Here is an 18,065-nt window from a genome sequence, read left to right on the forward strand (position 1 = left end):
AAGTTTAATTCATTTCTCTTCCAGCATTTATGCACTGAATTTGTGGCATACTATAAATACAGTATACACATGTCATTGTTGATTTATACCATCAGTAAAACATATTAAATTCACACTGGTTGACAAACAATGGTTATAAAAGTAATTTTAAATACTACCTGGTTATCTCAAGTCTGTGTGTTGTATTTTTGTAGTTCATGTCCAGTTGAGCATAAAATATTGAGTAATATATGACTACATATTTATTATTTCTTTGTACAACAAGTTCACTTACTGCTAAAATATAGACGGATAACAGTCTTGACACAGTATGTATTAAAGCCCATTGAATGAATTATTTACAACATATTATACCAATAAAAACTGGTAATTTACAAATCACAGAAGTGGAATATCCTCAGCCGTATACAAATGTACTATGCTGAGAACTTGTATTTTTGTTAACAGAGGCGTTATGGCTATAATACGCAAATATTTTGTTCAGGTTGCAGCTGTGTGTACATATGACATACTGTTTCTCTTGGCTACACGTCACAGTCATCAAGTGGAACACACCACTGATAAAGCAAGTCAAAACAGCTCATCCCAGAGTCCTTTCACTGTCTTTTTCACAAAACTACAACTACTGACTGAAAACAAGAAATACCTTATCACTTAGGTAACTGCACAAATATCACAGCCCTGTAGTGGTTTTTAGCTACCATTTCAAGTTTTCTATAACTGACAATGTCACATGTTCTTGCAACCCACAAAAAATAGACCACTTTTAACTACTCAGTCCCAGCCATTGCTGCTGGATCTAGAATTATAGGGATGAAATTACTTTCCACATTAAGAGGTTCCATTCAACACTGGAATCGAATCGCTCTCCCCTATATTCTCTTTTTTCAGTTGTTGATCCCACATGTCTTTGTATACTCCATCGAAAGCCAGTAATTCTTCATGACTGGAATCAAAAACATAATTTTTAAATGGAAAGTTTTCTTACAATACTAGATTTCCTTAGCAGCATAATTATTAGTAAAGTACTATTTATATTAAGGGCTCTAAAAATATTTTAAGCAGATGCAATGGTTTGAATGTATAAAGAGGCCAGATTTCCCAATTAAGTTTCAGCTGGATCAATAAATGTTTACCTTCCTCTTTCAATTATTTCTCCATCTTTGAGCACCAGTATCTGATTGGCATGAATTATAGTAGACAGTCGATGAGCAACAATTAGAGTGGTTCTACTTGCACACACTCTTGAAAGTGCAGCTTGTATATTTCTCTCTGTCTGAGTGTCCAAAGCACTCGTTGCCTCATCCAGAAGAACTATGGGAGGTGATTTCAAGACTGTTCGAGCAATTGCAACCCTCTGCTTTTCTCCACCGCTCAGCTTCAGACCACGTTCACCAACCTAAACAAAAGAGAGAAAAAACATTTTTTCTAATATATGTCCATTGGACTAAGTTTAAGACTAAATATATAACACTTGTCCAAAAATTCCAAGACCGATTTTATTCCTGCCATATAGGCAACATCAGCACGGTAACCACAGCGGCAGTCTGAATTAACAACTGAGAACATTAGTTGTACATTAAACTAGTCAACTGTGAGCAGGCAGTGTTAAATAGTGAACATTGTCTCACAAATTGCAATGAAGCACCATCTTTAAATCAAGTGCTCAAGATATTCTCCAGAATGTTTTGAAGAAGAGAAAATGTGTGCAAAAAGTTTATCTAGCAAAACCAAATCTGGTGCATTTTGAAAACACACGTCTGAAAGTGAGAAGCTCACAATACTGTCACATCATGCAGTGCGTTCTAATTTATAGGAACGTGTCTTACCCCACATCATGTTATCAGCTTTCTTAGCTCTTTGAGTAGACTTCTGGGTCATCAAACCCAGTGCCACCATGGAGCTATGGTCTGAATCCTAATCAGGTTCCTTTTTTATTTTTTAGATGTCCATTCCCTAGTTCTCATCATTTACAAGCAGAACATAATTTTGTCACATGACAATAGCCTATCACGTGACAGAGGGGTCCATTAAACTGCCTGGATGTGTCTACTAATCACACAGAGCACAAACATAACTGGTCCTGTAATATTCATGTAGGGTGGCTTCCTGATGGAGCACACAAACAATGAATGCGTTATGCTTTTGATGCTGGGTGCATCCGATAACCAAACCACTACTGCTGCTGCTCATGCATATGCTGCATGGTACCCTTGGTGCCATCCCGATAAGAATGTTTTTCATCACCGGGGGCAACACGTTTGGGAAAACAGTAATCTTCATCCACAAGTAACAGACAGAGGTCGTCCAAAAACAAGACGTACTATACAGAGGACACGATTCTTGAAACGATACAACAGTCATTTGGGGAAGTACCCATGGTATTGCAAGGCAGTTACAGATACCTCAAAGACTGATTGTTCAAGTATTGCGCGATGAAGAACTGCATCATTACACGTCAACACCAGCAGCCAAGAGACCACATTCGACAAGAACAGTTTTGTGAATGGCTTTTGCACCAAACAGAAGCTAACAAACATTTCAGAAATAATTTTTTATGAATTGACAAATCTAGTTTCACTTGTGACGGTATTTTCCACCTCCACAAAAGCAATTATTGGACGGAACACAACCCACACATCATCCGTAAATGTAGCTTTCAGTCATGTTTTGGCATAAACCTGTGGGCTGGAATCATGGGAGGAATGCTTTTGAGCCCGTATCTATTGCCGGACAAGTTGAATGCATCCTTGTATCATGTGTTTTCTTGCAATAATTTGCCCGACACATTAGAAAACGTTCCACTCTGTGTTCGGTAACAGCTATGGTTTGAACATGATGGTGCACCACCACACTTTGGAATGAATCTACATAACCCTTTAGATGAAGCATTTCCAAGAAAATGGATTGGATGTGGAGGTCCAATGTTATGGCCTCCATGTTCCCCAGGTCGTAATCCACTAGATGTTTATTTGTGGGAACACATGAAGGAGCAAGCTTACAGTACTCCACCCACTGATGTAAGCGAATGGTGGATGCAGGTGTGTTACGTACGGTTCAGCGAAGTATGAACCCGTGAGTGGAAAAGTGATCACAAATGCATGGTGATCACTTTGATCATCATCTCTAAAGTGAATGTTGCTCATATATATATATATATATATACTGGCTCTGAAGAGATATACCTGGATGTCAAACATAGGGAATGGAATTATTGTACGTGGCATACTGTGCAATCTAGTGTAGCCTACCTATTGTGTTTTTTGTACCTCTTTGGATACAGACGATATTACTGTATTCACTGTTATTTTCTATTGCCTTTATTTTTGTCATGGTTGAAACAAAGTGGTCATTTATATCTGTAAGAAGGTCATGTTATGTCTTGTGTGTGTGTGTGTGTGTGTGTGTGTGTGTGTGTGTGTGTTTCTGGAACTGGGATGAGAAATTGCATGCTGACCACCAAGTGCACTATTTTTTCTTCACCCTGTACAATCATTACCAGTGACATCCATGTAGCACTTGCTACAAGCACTGCACTGTCTAGGGCTCCCACAGCCACATTGCCCCCTCCCTTTTTTGGGGGGAAAATTTATAGTTAAAAGCTTTCAGTAGAAATTAATAAAAAATTTTAGGAATTAGAGCGTATTATCAAACTTTTGAAGAATATAATTGACATAGTTCTATTTTATTCAACCCACATTTTACATATTAAAACTTGGGAATAAGGTTTTTATCTATGTCTATGGTTCCACTACGGTTTGCTGTGCATTATTATGAGCTTGTGCCACGCTATTCTAGGCATGGGCACCCACAAAACTTTATCCAAAGAAGGGGAGCAACAAGATTTTAAACTTTTCATATTTTTGTACAGGGTCACTCATCTAAAATGTGTACCCTTTTTATTTTGTGAGCAGTTCAATATATCAAAATTAATTTTTTGAGGAATTATTATAGGCAGAGGGGCACATAATCCTATTTAACTGTTAATCTTCATAAGACGTGTACCAACCAATAAATTCAAGATGGTAAAAAACACAATAACTCAATGATATAATTTTTAAATGGCATGTGAAAGCTCCTGAAAAGGTAAGTACAGTGATGTAAAACTTGTTAATGCTGGCATTTAAATTTACTGCAAAAGTGAAAAGTGCTGACGTTGAAACGCTAGGCTGTCTAAATAGACAACTGCACTGTTAACTCTGCCAAGTATGTTCTCGTGCCAGGCTCTGTCATTACACGCATCGAGAAGACACGGCTAAGGTACAACGTATTTCCTCTCTGCCTTACTTCTCAAACCAGACACAGAGTAAGCTTTCGTTGTTGTAAATGGTATTATATACTAATTTACAGCACATCAAAAAGGTATTAGGAAAAGTATTTCAAATGTCTGCACATATATTTAAGTGAACAGCTTTTGTGGGAATGAGTAAACAGTCGACAGACTCAATACTGTGGTGGTGCTTCACACAAGACACACATCTGGTGACATTTACACTGCAGTTGTTAAGTCTGGCCAACTTGCTTTTCACTTTAAGCAAATTTCTCAGATAAAGAAAACATTTCAATATCAAAATTGACAAATATTTATCACTGTACTCATCATTTCGAGACCATTTGAATGCCATTAAGAAAAGTATCCTTTTTCATTTTAAAAAAACCACACTCCCTCAGTTCATACAAGAGTTAAAGAGTGTTACCCTCCAACAGGAGATATACAACTTATATGTCAAATGAGTGAGTTATCCATTAATATTTATAGTAGATAGATTACTACATATGTAAGATGTACACATGGCAGTTATGTGCCAAGAGTGGTTTGCACTGATATGTGAATGAAGTTTATAAGAGTCAAACACGATGGACCATTTTATTGTCTTGAATAATGTCCCTTATATTTCTCTGATAATGGTTAAAGAATCAAAGTAAACAGCATCTGTTAGTGCTTAAATTCATTACATAAAAAGTATAAAAAATGTGAGTACAAATGACAGAATATGGGCCCCACAGTACGTCTGTGCTGCAGGACCTGCACAAGCATAAACAGGTCCTTATTTCTCCCAGCTGTTTAAACTATGCTTTTCACTAATTTAAAAGCAACAATTACACAATATAAGATGGTAAACACTCCATCAATAACGAACACAAATTTTAACACAGACAAAATTAATCTCTCATATTTTATGTTAACAGAAATGAGTTTGTTCAAGTCATAGTGAAAACATCTTTGTACAGAATAGAAATGGCATTTATACCAATGAAATTTTGTTTTTGGTATGTTGGTACATGTGCAATAATTCAAGTTAAATATCAACTTGATCTACTTTCTGAAGTAGGCTAATGGTTTGTGTGTGTGTGAATGAAATGGCTCACCTCAAATACTGTGACCAAGTTTCATTCTAGACAGTTAAGAAACAGGTGGTTAAATTTAAATACTTTACTAATGTAAATAATACTTTACTAAATACGACACTGATCGATGTATTTTCACAAATTTACAAAACATGAGGGTGGTCAATAGCTGTAAGTAGAACTACTTTGAACGCAAGCTAAGTGGATTTTGTATATTCAGACTGCCGAAAACCCCACTAATTGCTGACAAGCATATGAAGTGTGCTTGACTTCTGCCAGTGCACCAATTCTTCTTAGAAGAGGAAGTGCCAAGTACTATCACTAAGCTACTATTTTTAAAACTATTAACACAAGAAAGTTTTTGTGTACGAAAGTGCGAAGAGAGCCACATGAATGAATTTAAAATATTACACAAGTAATTCTCTTGATGAACATAATGCCTCCGGCTGCTTACATTGCAGTTGGTTTGGAGGACGTTACACAGAAGTAATTTCTTGTAATTACCTAACATAGTTGGCATGGCATCTGTAAACTTGAATGCTGTAGATTTTTTTATTGAAATCTTTATTTACCAAGACCACAATCTCCTATCTTCAACTGCCTAACTGGTCATCTTCAGATCAAGATATCACACACGATGTCTACATCAAGAGAACAGGTATGACACTGTCAGTTCAGTGTTTCCTTAATGACTTCCAACACTGAAATGATTGTTGTATCTATTCTCTTGACTTACTGATAGAAGGGTGCAGGCTGTTATGGTATCTATTCTCTTGATGTAGGCCACTGCATGTTTGTATCCTGTTCTGAAGATGACCATTTAAGTGGCTGAAACTAGTAATACAGTTTTCTATACTGCGGTCTTGGTAAATAAAGTTTTGAATTAAAAAATCTACAGCATGGAAGTAATTTCATTTGTTTCTAGCTCTGTCCCATGTACTGCCCGATGGTGAGCTGCGTTTTCACCATATTTCCCGTTTGCTGACCACTGCTGCTGTACTCCCTGCATTATCAAAAATCATTTACTTACTTCCACATTGAGTACCATTTAGTAACTGATCAAGTGGTTTACACTTTACACAGGTAGATTATGAAGAAATTTCCCATAACTGAATTTTACTAGAGCTCATTTTAATTACATATAATTAACTAATATGAATATAATATACCAACATGGTGTGAAAAAAGAAAAGCTGAAAACGCACAGATAAGTTGTTCTTCCATTATCAACATATCTAAATGAACCAACAGAAAAGGAAGACTTATGGATCATCATTATTACATCAAAAGGTAAGGATTATTTTAACTTATGCTGCTACCCTGTTACCATTAAACAAGAAGAAAACAACAATGGTCTCTTATCACAATAAACACAGTTTTCCAACATCAGTTCACTTCCATACACTTTAATTACTTATGTTAATCTGAGGTAAAAATGAAAGCAAGCTTCCCTATCACTTGTGGTACTCCTTGTTAAAACAAAAAATCTAGTATGATACTTCAAATACTCTGTAGTTTGTACGTTACACAATTTGTAGTGTGGTGATGACACTTGTTTGGGAGTACAATAACTGTACATTATTCTCATGAAACAAGTGTGGTTAACAGAGGAACACCCATCACATTTTTAACATGAATTAACATGGAAATGTTCCCTAAAAACATACGGTGTTGGTAGTATGAGATGGAGATGCGTGCAGGGCTGATGGCTACAGAGGAGTTCTGCCGGACTCTTCTCCCTGGTTAGTGTCAAGCAGTAGGAACTTAAAAGGTGTTACGTCATTCATAGGAGTGTCTGCAACATATTTTTTCACCTGCAGTACACATTGAGGACAATCAGCCACATAGCATCCAGGAAGAGACTCACGAAGTCGAAACAAATGCACTCCCACAAGTGTGAGGGCTTCACCCAGGCTCAGAACATTAGATGGTGATCTGTTTGTTGATGTTCACACTGATGACAGTTGTGGACAAGATGTTTGACCTGCCAGTCTATGCCTAGCCAGTACACATGGCACTGGGTGAGCAGTTTAGTTTCCGAGACACCCTAATGACCTTGGTGCCAGAGCCTTAAGATAGTCAGGCACAGAGGTTCTGCCAGGGCTAATGTCACAGCCTGTTGATCTGTGATTAATAGGATAACTCTGTCCACTAGGGTAAGCCAGGCTGGAGTCCCATCTGAGAATTCAGTCTGACCAGCCCTTTTGTACGTCTCGCTGTACCTGTACTTGGCCATGGCTGCAGCCACATGGGGCCTCATGTCAGGAAAAATATCCACTGCCTATTGAGCCTCTTCGTCAAACTGGAAGCACAAGATCTCGTCTCGGTCGAACTCCACGATAGGGCCCACTGGGAGACAGAACAGTGTGTTTGCAATGGCGTGTTGAGCGGTACTCCGGAAGCGAATTTCGTAATTGTACCTGGTGAGAAAGACTGTCCAGTGCTGGAGTCTGTGGGCAATCCTCTCAGGTAGCTGTGCTGCAGGACTGAAGAGGGTGATCAGTAGCTTATGATCCGTAGTGACATGAAACTTCATTCTCTCTATGAATACATGAACTCCTTCAGTGTAAAGATCACCACAAGGGCCACTTTTTCAATTTGTGAATACCTCTTCTGAGCAGCTATGAGCATCTTCAATGCAAATGCGATCAAATGGCTGGGACACACACACACACACACACACACACACACACACACACACACACACACACACACACACACACACACACAGGTCCATTAATCATGACCGGGCCAAGTATCTCACGAAATAAGCATTAAACGAAAAAACTACAAAGAACGAAACTTGTCTAGCTTGAAGGGGGGAAACCAGATGGCACTATGGTTGGCCCGCTAGATGGCACTGCCATAGGTCAAACGGATATCTTCCTTCAAAATATTATGGTGGTTACCTCACTTGAATGCCAGCTCGCACAAAGATCTTTGTATGAACAATTTCTTATCCTAATTTACTTTGAAAATTTACCTATATGTAGTCAGAAGGATACAAGAAGCAAAGAAAATTACAGCAATTAACAGCAGATTTAAGTAACACAAAAAATTTTAATTTTTTAAAATAACGACTCATTTTGACATCAGTGTCGCAAAGGATAGAATCCATCTGCATGATCAAAATTAATTATACTAGTATGTGTTGTGTTTTTATTGATTTAATCACACACTGAATACATATTTTTCTTGCATATTTGTTGAGCTGTGATGCTGGACAATGAATAGCATGGTAACTGAACAGTGAATTACAAGGCACTGCCAAGAAAAAACCACTACAAATAGCACAAAAAATTTCTCTTTGTGGATGACAAAAGTATCATTGTGAAAGACATGGAACATAATTTAAATAATGACGTAGCTAATAGTGTAATCAGTAATATCAGCATGTGGTTTTCAGAGAACAGATTACAACTTACATGTAACAAAAAGCAATGTATGGTGTTTCTCACATGGTACTCTCATAATAGTGAAACTTTTTTGTCTGAAAGTGAAGTCAACCACTTTCAATTTTTAGGACTGGAGGAGACGGAAGGCTACAGTGCTTACCATCACATTATTATCTTGTACAGTATTATATTTAAGGGCAACTCCGTACATTCACTGAGAATATTTTCAGCCCAGAAATGGGTAGTCAGCTTGATCTGCAATGTCTGTCTGTGAACTTCACCTAGGCCTTTGTACAGGTGTCTCACAATTCTAACATATATAATCCACCATAGGATTTCTTGTTGACAATATTAACTCATTTAGAAGAAACTGCAACATTCATTTAGTGAGCACATCATAACACTTTCTTAAGCACCATACCGAAAAGTGTGCACAATTCAGCAGGTTTCATTTTTCAACCGGTGTCCAACAGAACTGAAAACAAATTGAATGATAAACACGAAATATTCAAATCTGAGTTGAAAGGTTTCCTTGTGACAAAATCCTCTTGTTTTGTTAAGGAGTTCCTTGCAGTAGTTTGTAACTTTCCTTGGTGATGTGTTATTTATTTGCATGTCCTGTTTCTTCATATTTTATTAATTTTTTACTTCTTTGTTTATAAATTTTCTAATCAGCATCTGTAAACTATGTAATGACTCATTTCATGACCAAGTAGCTTTAGCTCCTACAGTTCCACAGAACTTAATACATAAATAAATAAATAAAAATGGACGTTTGTACGAGGAAAAACCACAAGTGCCTATAATCCACATACAGTCTCTCACCTCCTACGAGAGATTGGCAGAAGTGAAGCTGTGAGGATGGGGCGCGAGTTGTGCTTGGGCAGCTCAGATGGTAGAGCAATTGCCCGCAAAAGGCAAAGGTACAGAGTTCGAGTCTCAGTCAGACACACAGTTTTAATCTGCTAGGAAGTTTCAACCCCATACATATTCTGCAAACTACCGCATAGCATGTGGCGGAGGGTACCCTGTACTTCTACTAGCCATTTCCTTTCCTAAGCAAGGGAAAAACAACTATCTCTATGCCTCTGTATGAGCACTAATATTTCAAATCTTACCTTTGTGGTCCTTACATGAAACACTTGTTGGTGGCAGTAGAATCGTTCTGCAGTCAGCCTCAAGTGCTGCTTCTCTAAATTTTCTGAATAGTGCTCCTCAAAAATAATGTCGCCTTCCCTCCAGTGATCCCCACTTCAGTGCCTGAAGCATCTCTGTAATACTTCTGTGTTGTTCCCAACTCTGTCTCTGATTTTCTTCGATGTCTTTCTTTAATCTGACCTGGTGTGGTAACGGTACTCAACAAAGGGTTACACTAGTTGAAAGACGAATCACACTTTCCAAAAATTCTCCCGATAAACAGAAGTCTACCACTTGCTTTCCTCACTTCAATCCTTACATGCTCATTCCATTTCATATTGCTTTGCAATGTTACGCCTAGGTTTTTAATTGATGTGACTGTGTCAAGCACCACATTACTAACGCCGTAGTTAAAACATTACAGGTTTGTTTTTCTGACTCACCTGCAAACTTACATTTTTCTACACTTGGAGCTAACTGCCATTCATCACACCAGCTAGAAATTTTGTCCAAGTCCTCTTGTATTTTCCTACAGTTACCCAACAATGACACCTTCTCATACACCACAGCATCATCAGCAACCAGCTGCAGACTGCTACTTACCTTGCTGCCAGATCATTGATGCATATAGAAAATAACAATGGTCCAATCACACTTTCCTGGCACATTCCTGACGACATCCTTTGTCTCTAATGAATACTTGCCATCAAGAACAACAGTCTGGGTTCTGTTATTTAAGAAGTCTTCGAGCCACTCACATATCTGAGAACCTATTCCATATGCTTGTACTTTCGTCAACAGTCAGAAGTGTGGCACCACACCAAATGATATACAGAAAGCTAGGAATATGGAATCCATCTGTTGCTTTTCATCCACGGTTTTCAGGATATCATGCGAGAGAAGGGCAAGCTGAATGTCGCACAAGTGATGCTTTCCAAAACCATGGTGGTCTGTGGACATAACCTTTTCCCTCTCAAGGAAATTATATTCAAACTGAGAATATGTCCAAGAACCCTGCAACAAACCGATGTCATGGACACTGGTCTGTAATTGTGTGAGTCTGTTGTTTCACCCTTGTTCCATGAGTCGACTGCAGTTTTCTCCAGTTGCTTGTGACTTTGCACTGGGAGAGATATTCACGATAAATGTGGGCTAAATAAGGGGCCAATGCTGCAGACTACTATTTCTAAAACCAAACTGGAATTCCATAGGGACTTATTTGCTTTCAACTCTTTCAGTTGTTTATCTACACCTGGGATGCTTATTACTACGTCCTCCACAGGGGAATCTGTGCGATGGTCAAACAACAATAAGTTTGTATGATTCTCCCGCATGATTTCTTAAACGTGAATTTTAAAACTCCAGCTTTACTTTCTTCCACTGCAATACCAGACTGATCAAAGAGTGACTGGATAGAAGACTTAGACCCACTTAGTGATAATAAGTGGGACCAAAATTTTCTCGGGTTCTTGGCAAGATCTTTTGCTAACGTGTATGGTGGTAAGTTTCACACATCTATCTTTTTACAGACCCACTAATTTCTACTAACATTTTCCTGTGGTCATTTGCAAATTCTCTTTTGAACTGAGAATGCAACAGCCTTTTGCTTCCTTAGCATTTTTTTAATTTCATTGTTAAGCCACGGTAGGTCTTTTCTGTCCTTAATCCACTTCCTCGGCCCATACTTCTCTAGAGTATGATTTACAATGTGTTTAAATTTTGCCCATAATTCCTCTATGTCCATTGGACTGGAAGTAAATTATGTCAATTCAGTGTCTAACAAGGGGAGGCCGCCAATTGTGAAATTCAGATTCGATTCATACTGCGCATAATGAAAGCTCATGGCCAGAGGTGTAATGTGGCAAAGCACCAAGATGCACTTCTCAGCCGTTGTAGAGAAAATCGACAGTTAAAAGAAACCTTTGCGGTGAAATACTCTCTACGATTAACAATTTTCTACAGCGTCGTGGTGCAGCGGTAAGCGCTCGGGTTCGTAATCCGAAGGTCGCCGGATTGAATCTCGTGCCATGCAACATTTTTTTATTATTAGTTTTTTGTAATTCAACGAATTGCTTATGCATGTTGGTGAAGGCGGATCGCTCTCCAATTGTACCGCCTCCATTTTTCCGTTTGTTTAACAGGGTGTACCAAAGCTCTCACGTCCGCACTGATTTTCGACGATGTTATAAGTTGCGCTAGGGACCGCATCTACCTTCTTTCGAAGTTAGCAGGCAACTACGCTGTTATGCGGCTGCTCGTTTCGGCCCATTCAACATTTGTCCTTCAAGTGTAATGAGCGAGTAACGGAGTTTATATTTCATACCTGCCACAGCAAATTTGTGTTCGTGGGGTTTCTATTCTAATTCGAACGTTTGACTTACGCTATACGTATTCGCTTCGGAATATCGTTTCTACGTCTTCCGTTAACTATACATGGTTAACATTATGAAGACAATTAATAAAACTTGTGAAATACAACTTTGTTTTGCGGAAAACATAATGATGTTCGAAGTCACCAATTTTTCTTCCACGACAAACAACTTATTATATGCATAATTGTTGCAACTGATTGCTGGGAATTTTTTATATATATACACACACACACACATTTGAATTACAAAAAACACATACTTAAAAAAAAAAGGTCGCATGGTGTGAGATTCGATCCGGCGACCTTCGGATTACGAACCCGAGCGCTTACCGCTGCGCCACGACGCTGTAGAAAACTATTAATCGTAGAGAGTATTTCACCGCAACGGTTTATTTTAAATGTCGATTTTCTTGCCAACGGCTGAGACGTGCATCTTGGTGCTTTGCCACATTACACCTCTGGCCATGAGCTTTTATTATGCGCAGTATGAATTGAATCTGAATTTCACAATTGGCGGTCTCCCCTTGTAAGTGGAATGCTAACAACTGTCTCCCTGCTCTTTCCAGCTTGTGCTGGAAAGCCTTCTTGACTGATTTATTAACTTTAGTAACCAAAGATGCTATGATAACATCATAGTCACTAATCAGTGTCCCTATACTGAATCCATCCATTAGGTCAGGCCTGCATATACACTATGTGATCAAAAGTATCTGGACACCTGGCTGAAAATGACCGACAAGTTTGCGGCGTCCTCCATTGGTAATGCTGGAATTCAAGATGGTGTTGGCATACCCTTAGCCTTGATGACAGCTTCCACTCTCGCAGGCATACGTTCAATCAGGTGCTGGAAGGTTTCATTCTTCACGAAGTGCTGCACTGAGGAGAGGTATCTATATTGGTCGGTGAGGCCTGGCACGAAGTCAGTGTTCCAAAAAATCCAAAAGGTGTTCTATAGGATTCAGGTAAGGACTCTGTGCAGGGCAGTCCATTACAGGGATTATGTTGTTGTTGTTGTTTAACCATTCCACCACAGGCTGTGCATAATGAACAGGTGCTCGACCATGTTAAAAGATGCTATCGCCATCCCCAAATTGCTCTTCAACAGTGGGGAGCAAGAAGGTGCTTAAATCATCAATGTTGGCTTGTGCTGGAACAGTGCCATGCAAAACAACAAGGGGTGTAAGCCCCCTCCACGAGGAACAGGACCACACAATAACACCACCTCCTCCAAATTTTACTGTTGGCACTACACACACCGGCAGATTATGCTCACCGGGCATTCGCCATACCCACATCCTGCCATAGGATCGCCGTATCGTGTACCATGATTCGTCACTCCACGCAACGTTTTTCCATTGCTGAATCATCCAATGTTTATGCTCCTTACACCAAGCGAGGTGTCGTTTGGCATTTACCAGCGTGTTGTGTACCTCAAGAGCAGTCGCTCAACCATGAAATCCAAGTTTTCTCACCTCCCGCCTAACTGTCATAGTACTTGCAGTGGATCCTGATGCAGTTTGCAATTATTGTGTGATGGTCTGGATAGATGTCTGCCTATTACACATTACGACCCTCCTTTACAGTCGGCGGTCTCTGCCAGTTAACAGACGAGGTCGTCCGGCATGCTTTTGTGCTGTATATGTCCCTTCACATTTCCACTTCACTATCACATCAGAAAGAGTGGACCTAGGGATGTTTAGGAATGTGGAAATCCTGCATACAGACGTGTGACACAAGTGACACCCAATCACCTGACCACGTTCGAAGTCCATGAGTTCTGCAGAGTGCCCCATTCTGCTTTCTCATGATGTCTAGTGACAACTGAGGTTGCTGATATGGAGTACCTAGCAGTAGGTGGCAGTAAAATGCACCTAATATGAAAAACTTATGTTTTTGGGGGTGTCTGTATACCTTTGATCTCACAGTGTAGCTATAATGTCTACAATATTTCCAATGTGTATGGGGTGAAAAACTAGCTGCTCAAGACAGTTTTCAGAAGACATGCTAAAAAAAACTTTGCAAGATCGTCTGTACTGCTGATGATACATTTGTGAAGTATTTGTATTTGACAGTGTCTGTATAGTTCAATGCCATGTTCCTTCAGACATATATTCATGCATCGAGATGTGCTCGGATAGCCGAAGTGGTTAGGGTGACCGCTTGCAACAATCAGGAAACCTGGGTTTGAGTCCCAGTCTGGCAAAAATTTTCATGTTTCTAGTAAATTGTAAAGCTGTTGTGGTGTCATACTTGCAATTTGTGAATATATTTCTCAACTTAATACAACTACCCATCATCACAGAGTCTGTTCCTTCAGACATGCATGTATGTATGTCTGAAGGAACATTGCACTCAACTATACAGCCACTGCACTGATGTACTTCATGCCACAGCCAAAGCAACCTGGCCTGAAAAATAAAATAAGTCTCTCACCGTATTGGAATCACCTAATTGTGTGAGCATTATAGGAAGCAGACACTGGGACATATGGAGATTTCCTGGAGGTGTGCTTGAATAGCAGAAATGGTAAGACTCATGACAAGTGAGAAATCCAGATTCGAGTTCTGGTCCACACAAATTTGTTTCTAGTAAACCGTACAGTTGTTGTCAGACTGTGTTCACAGTTTGCAAATACATTTCGTGATACTGCTGATGAAACTTTTCTACATAATTTTGATACAGGCAAGTATCAACAAAGCTCCGTGGTAACCTCAATCACCAATTCCCAAAAAAAATGAAGTAGTTGTTTCTGTTAGGAAAGTTACGGCCATATCATTGTTTTTATATTCACATAATGGTTTATCAGCATGTTGTACTGATGCACACATCAACAACTGATCAACAATACAGGGCTGTTCTGAAAACCTTGTAATTCCTTATCGGGCACAAAATACCATATATATCTGTAAATAGGGCTGGACACTGCATCATGATAATGCACAGCTGCATATTGCAAATGTTGTTAGTGAATATTGCACAAAAATCAGTGTAAAGTACATCCCTTATGATCCCCACAATCTTGATTTAGACGCCTGTGACTTTTCTGTTCCCTAACCTGAAGAAACTGATCTGTGAGGCATTTTCTACCATCAGAAGCAGCAGTGAAGGCTGTGTCGGTGATTCTGATGGAGCTTTGAAAAAATTATTTCTATCATGTCTTTGCAGACAGGTAGAAACACTGGGACAAGTGTGTCACATCCAAAGGAGACTATTTTGAGAAGATTCATCTGAATTATGATGATGAATAAAGGTATTTCAGTATCCTACGCAGTTTCGGACATTCTGCTTCCCTCTACATTGACCCACACAGCGAGTTTCCATTCCCTCTTGCCAGGTTCTGTCTCTGGCTTGTTGTCAAGCCACTGCTGGCCCACCCAGGGTCTTGTACCAACAGTGTTATTTAGAGGTGTTGTAGTGACAAAGAATGTTCTTATGCATGTGACAGTTGTAATTTTTTTCTGTGATAGTATTAGTTATGGACCAGCAATTCTGGCATTTCTGCAATGCTGACAGGAAAACTTGTGTCTACAGAATGAGCAGCAGTAGCTGCAGCAGCAACAGATGAAGGTTCTGTTAACCCAGGATACATAATTGCTTTGTACCCATACCTTGCAGGTGGCGAGCCAAATGCTTGATGTGCTATTTTCTTCCCTGCCCCTGATGTTTGCGGGTTTCGATGAGTCTACAGAAAGGTGGGAAAATTACCTACAACAGTTCGTCCTGCACTGCCTGGTAAGGCATATCATTGATACGGTCAACAAAGCTGCCTTGTTATTGTCCAGCAGTGCAGGGTTGTAAGAAGAATTGCAAAAGTTGAAGCCTTCCACTGAGCCCATGAAACTCTCCTTTGATGAACTTTTGTCGGTTACTTACACACTATTTCGGGCACCAAACCATGTGATGGCAGCATGGTTGATGCTTAATCTGCACTATAAGTGCTGCAGGCACTTGTATGCAACCTGGATTGCTGATATGCAGGGTCTCTTAATCAAGGGTCATTTTGAGTGTTCCAAATGTGTTACCTCATATGCGGACTTGCTAATGCAGGGCTGGATTGTCCAGGTAGTCCATAATCCTGAGATCCAAACTTAGGTCTTTATCTTGTCCGATCCCTCTTCAGCCGACATGGCCGAGACTGCCCAACGATTAGGTGGTGGTGGTGCAATTAGGTGTGCATGACACACAGCATCATGGAGTTTCCCTGTCTGCCTTTCCTCCTGTCATATTACCATGTTTTGATGCCACGACAGTTCCACCATAGTGGTGTCATGGCTCTGCCTATCGCCTGCGTTGCACTCAGTAGATTCACATCAATTGCAGCATTGTAACTGCTGCCTGTAGTGTTTTGCAGGTCCTCAGCATCACTCTCCTTCCGCTCACTGGGAGAGCCAGCGGTCCTGCCCTAACTGTCTTTTGGTACATGTTCAAAGAGATTTCCTGCAGATGAAGGCCATATGTGAGATATGCCATCAGGAGGGCTATTTGGCACCTGTTTGTGACAGCTGGTGAACCATGTGTCGGTCATCAGACGCACCTGTGTTTTCCATGGTCTCTGATGCTGTCTCCAATGCCCTACAAGTGATGCCCCAAAGTATTTTACTGATGCTCGTAGTGGATGGGTGACCAGCTGAATTTAAAGCACGCATGAGAGTGATGGTCAGCTGCAATAATTCCCAGAGTTGCAATGACAGCTCCATCAAGTTGTGTCTTATTGTAATCAGTATATTCCTTGGGGGGAGGGGCAATTCTCAGTCTCTGCACATTATAAGAATGCAGAATGGAAACTTAAATTGTTAGTGATCAATTCCTGCTGGCACAATACCAGTTGTTTGAGAATACCTTGGCCTGGACAAAAAAAATTTTGAGGCACACATTTCTCTCAAGCTGTTGGCTGTACCTAAATTTTGTCACCCCCAGCCATTCCTTTCTCCATGTGCAACAAGGTAAAGGTCAACTTGCAGAGTTGACACGATCAGCGCATGGTTTCTCTTATTTAATCAAGTCAGTGGGCCACCCCCTTTGGTGGTGATTCAGAAGCCCGGTGGTATTGTGTGCCTTTCAGGGAGGGGAGGGGATGGACACGACAGTATTTTTCATGCTTTGACTTGTACAATGTGCACCCACAGTTGCCATTGAATGCAGATTCGTGGACTTTCTTGATACTCATGACCCCCTTTTGGTTTAACCAGTTTAATCGGTTGCCTTTGGGAATCTTGTCTGTGCCGGGAATTTATCAATGATATTTGAAGCAGTTGATGCAGGACATTTTCTGTTGTATAAACTACCTTGATGACATTTGCGTTATGGGCTCTACATGAGATTAGCACTTGGATAAACTACATACAGATTTCCAAAGTCTTCTAGAGAATGCCCTCCACTGAAAACTGTAAAAGTTCAGTTTTTTCTGTCAAATTGTGCATTTTTTGGGACATATGCTTAGCAAAAATGGCCTCATTCCTACCTACAGATGAACACACCAAAGCTGCCACCAACCTGCCAGCACCTAAGAACCAGAAGGAGCGCCAGTATTTTTTGAGCAAGATTTCATATTATGCTAAGTGTCAAAGGGTCATCCCACCGGCACTGCGCCTTTGCATATTCAAGTTGCTGCGTGTCTTACACTGGGGTAAGACTCCTACAAAGGTGTTGGTATGGCATAATGTGCACACATTGGCAACTAATTGTGACACTGAACATCTGAGGCGAGCTTGCGGGACCTGTGCACAGAACCTGGCTGCGCCACAACACCAGGTTTCCCCATGGCCAGGTTTGGAGCACCATAGGGATAGGATGCACATTGATTTCATGGGTCC

At 40.1% G+C, this 18,065-nt stretch overlaps 1 protein-coding gene across 5 annotated transcripts in view; it reads right to left on the reverse strand.

Moving 5' to 3' along the window:
- Nucleotides 1-224: 224 nt before the first annotated feature.
- LOC126470898 (ATP-binding cassette sub-family B member 6) overlaps nucleotides 225-18,065 on the reverse strand; it is a 151,763-nt gene continuing 133,922 nt past the window's right edge. For all 5 annotated transcript variants that reach the window (XM_050098929.1, XM_050098926.1, XM_050098928.1 and 2 more), the window contains exons 13-14: nucleotides 1,137-1,399; nucleotides 225-946 (exon numbers count right to left, since the gene is read on the reverse strand). In XM_050098929.1, the coding sequence (XP_049954886.1) occupies nucleotides 832-946; nucleotides 1,137-1,399 (378 nt within the window). In that variant the 3' untranslated portion in view covers nucleotides 225-831. The remainder of the gene's footprint in view (nucleotides 947-1,136; nucleotides 1,400-18,065) is intronic.

This window comes from Schistocerca serialis, chromosome 3 (genome assembly GCF_023864345.2).
Source record: "Schistocerca serialis cubense isolate TAMUIC-IGC-003099 chromosome 3, iqSchSeri2.2, whole genome shotgun sequence".
Lineage (NCBI taxonomy): Eukaryota > Metazoa > Arthropoda > Insecta > Orthoptera > Acrididae > Schistocerca > Schistocerca serialis.